The 1,747-nt window shown below is 38.5% G+C and overlaps 1 protein-coding gene across 1 annotated transcript; it reads left to right on the top strand.

Annotated features, from left to right (window-relative positions):
• Positions 1 to 312: 312 nt before the first annotated feature.
• LOC131629497 (uncharacterized) lies at positions 313 to 801 on the top strand. The gene has a single exon (XM_058900278.1). The coding sequence runs from the start codon at positions 313 to 315 to the stop codon at positions 799 to 801; it is 489 nt and encodes a 162-aa protein (XP_058756261.1).
• The last annotated feature ends 946 nt before the right edge of the window (positions 802 to 1,747 follow it).

Here is a 1,747-nt window from a genome sequence, read left to right as displayed (position 1 = left end):
ACTGAGGTAAGAAGGTGTCTTCGTTGTGGTAAAGCTGAGAACACGTTATCTGAACGCAAGCATAAGGAGGTGCTTTGTTTCAACTCTGGTGAAGAGGGGCATATTGGTAGTCAGTGTCAGAAACCCAAGAAGACACAAGCTGGTGGGAAAGTGTTTGCTTTAGCAGGGACTCAAACAGCTGCTGAGGACAGACTTATCTGAGGTACATGTTTCATTGATAGTATTCCATTAATTACTATTATTAACACTGGTGCTACTCATTGTTTTATTGCTGCTGACTGTTTGGAGAGGTTGGGTCTTGTTTTATCCTCTATGAATGGAGAGATGGTTATTGATACTCCAGCTAATGGGTTGGTGACTACTTCTCTTGTATGTTTGAAGTGTCCTCTATCGATGTTCAATAGAGACTTTGTCGGGGATCTAATTTTTTTATCATTGAGTGGTCTGGATGTGATCTTGGGTACGAACTGGTTCGAATCCAACTATGTTCATATTAATTGTTATAACAAGTCGGTGCGGTTTTCTACTCCCGATGAGGAGAAGGAAACTGAGTTCTTATATGCTAGACAGTTGAATGAGTTGATGAAAGATGAATCTCCAGTTTTTGCATTAATGGCCTCATTGTCCATTGAGAATCAGGTTTCTATTGATGAATTACCGGTAGTGCGTGAGTTTCCTGAAGTTTTCCCAGATGAAATTCCAGATGTGCCGCTAGAGAGAGAAGTAGAATATGCTATTGATCTTATTCCTGGTACCAGACCTGTTTCTATGGCCCCGTATAGAATGCCGCATCTGAATTAGCAAAGTTAAAGAAACAATTAGAAGAACTGCTTGAAAAGAAATTTGTGATACCAAGTGTGTCACCTTGGGGAGCTCCAGTGTTGCTAGTAAAGAAGAAAGACGGTAGTATGAGGCTTTGTGTTGATTACCGACAGTTGAATAAAGTTACAATCAAGAACAAGTATCCACTTCTGAGAATAGACGATTTGATGGATCAATTAGTAGGTGCACAACTACTCAGTAAGATTGACTTGAGGTCGGGTTACCATCAAATTCGAGTGAAATATGAAGATATTCAGAAGACGACTTTTAGGACTCGGTATAGACAATACGAGTATTCAGTGATGCCTTTCGGTGTTACTAATGCTCCAAGAGTATTTATGGAATATGAATTGTATCTTTTGCCCCTATTTATATCAGTTCGAAGTAGTATTTATTGACGATATTCTAATATATTCCAAGTTAGAAGAGGATTATGTTGAACATGAACCGTGCTGCAAGTGTTGTAAGAGAAGGAATTATATGCTAAATTATTGAAATGTGAGTTTTGGTAGGAGAAGGTTAGTTTTCTTGGTCACGTCATTTCAGGTGAAGGTATTGATGTGGATCCATCCAAAGTAGATGCAGTGTTGTAGTGGGATACTCCGAAGACAGGTATGGAAATTATAAACTTTATAGGCTTGGCTGGTTATTATATAAGGTTCATTGAAGGTTTTTCTAAGTTAGCACTTCCGCTAACTTAGTTGACTTGCAAAGGCCGAGCATTCATGTGGGATGTCCAATATGAGGAAAGTTTTACCAAATTAAAGAAGAAATTGATGACAACCTAAATTTTGATACTACCGAATCTCGAAGACTCATTTGTGGTATATTGTGATGCTTCTAAATTGGGTTTAGGTGGTGTGCTTATGCAGAACAATAAGGTAGTAGCGTATGCATCAAGACAATTGAGGATTCATGAAAGAAA

This window comes from Vicia villosa, unplaced genomic scaffold (assembly GCF_029867415.1).
Source record: "Vicia villosa cultivar HV-30 ecotype Madison, WI unplaced genomic scaffold, Vvil1.0 ctg.000573F_1_1, whole genome shotgun sequence".
NCBI lineage: Eukaryota > Viridiplantae > Streptophyta > Magnoliopsida > Fabales > Fabaceae > Vicia > Vicia villosa.
The sequence above is the reverse complement of the archived record's forward strand: the minus strand, read 5'-3'. Positions and strand labels throughout refer to the sequence as shown.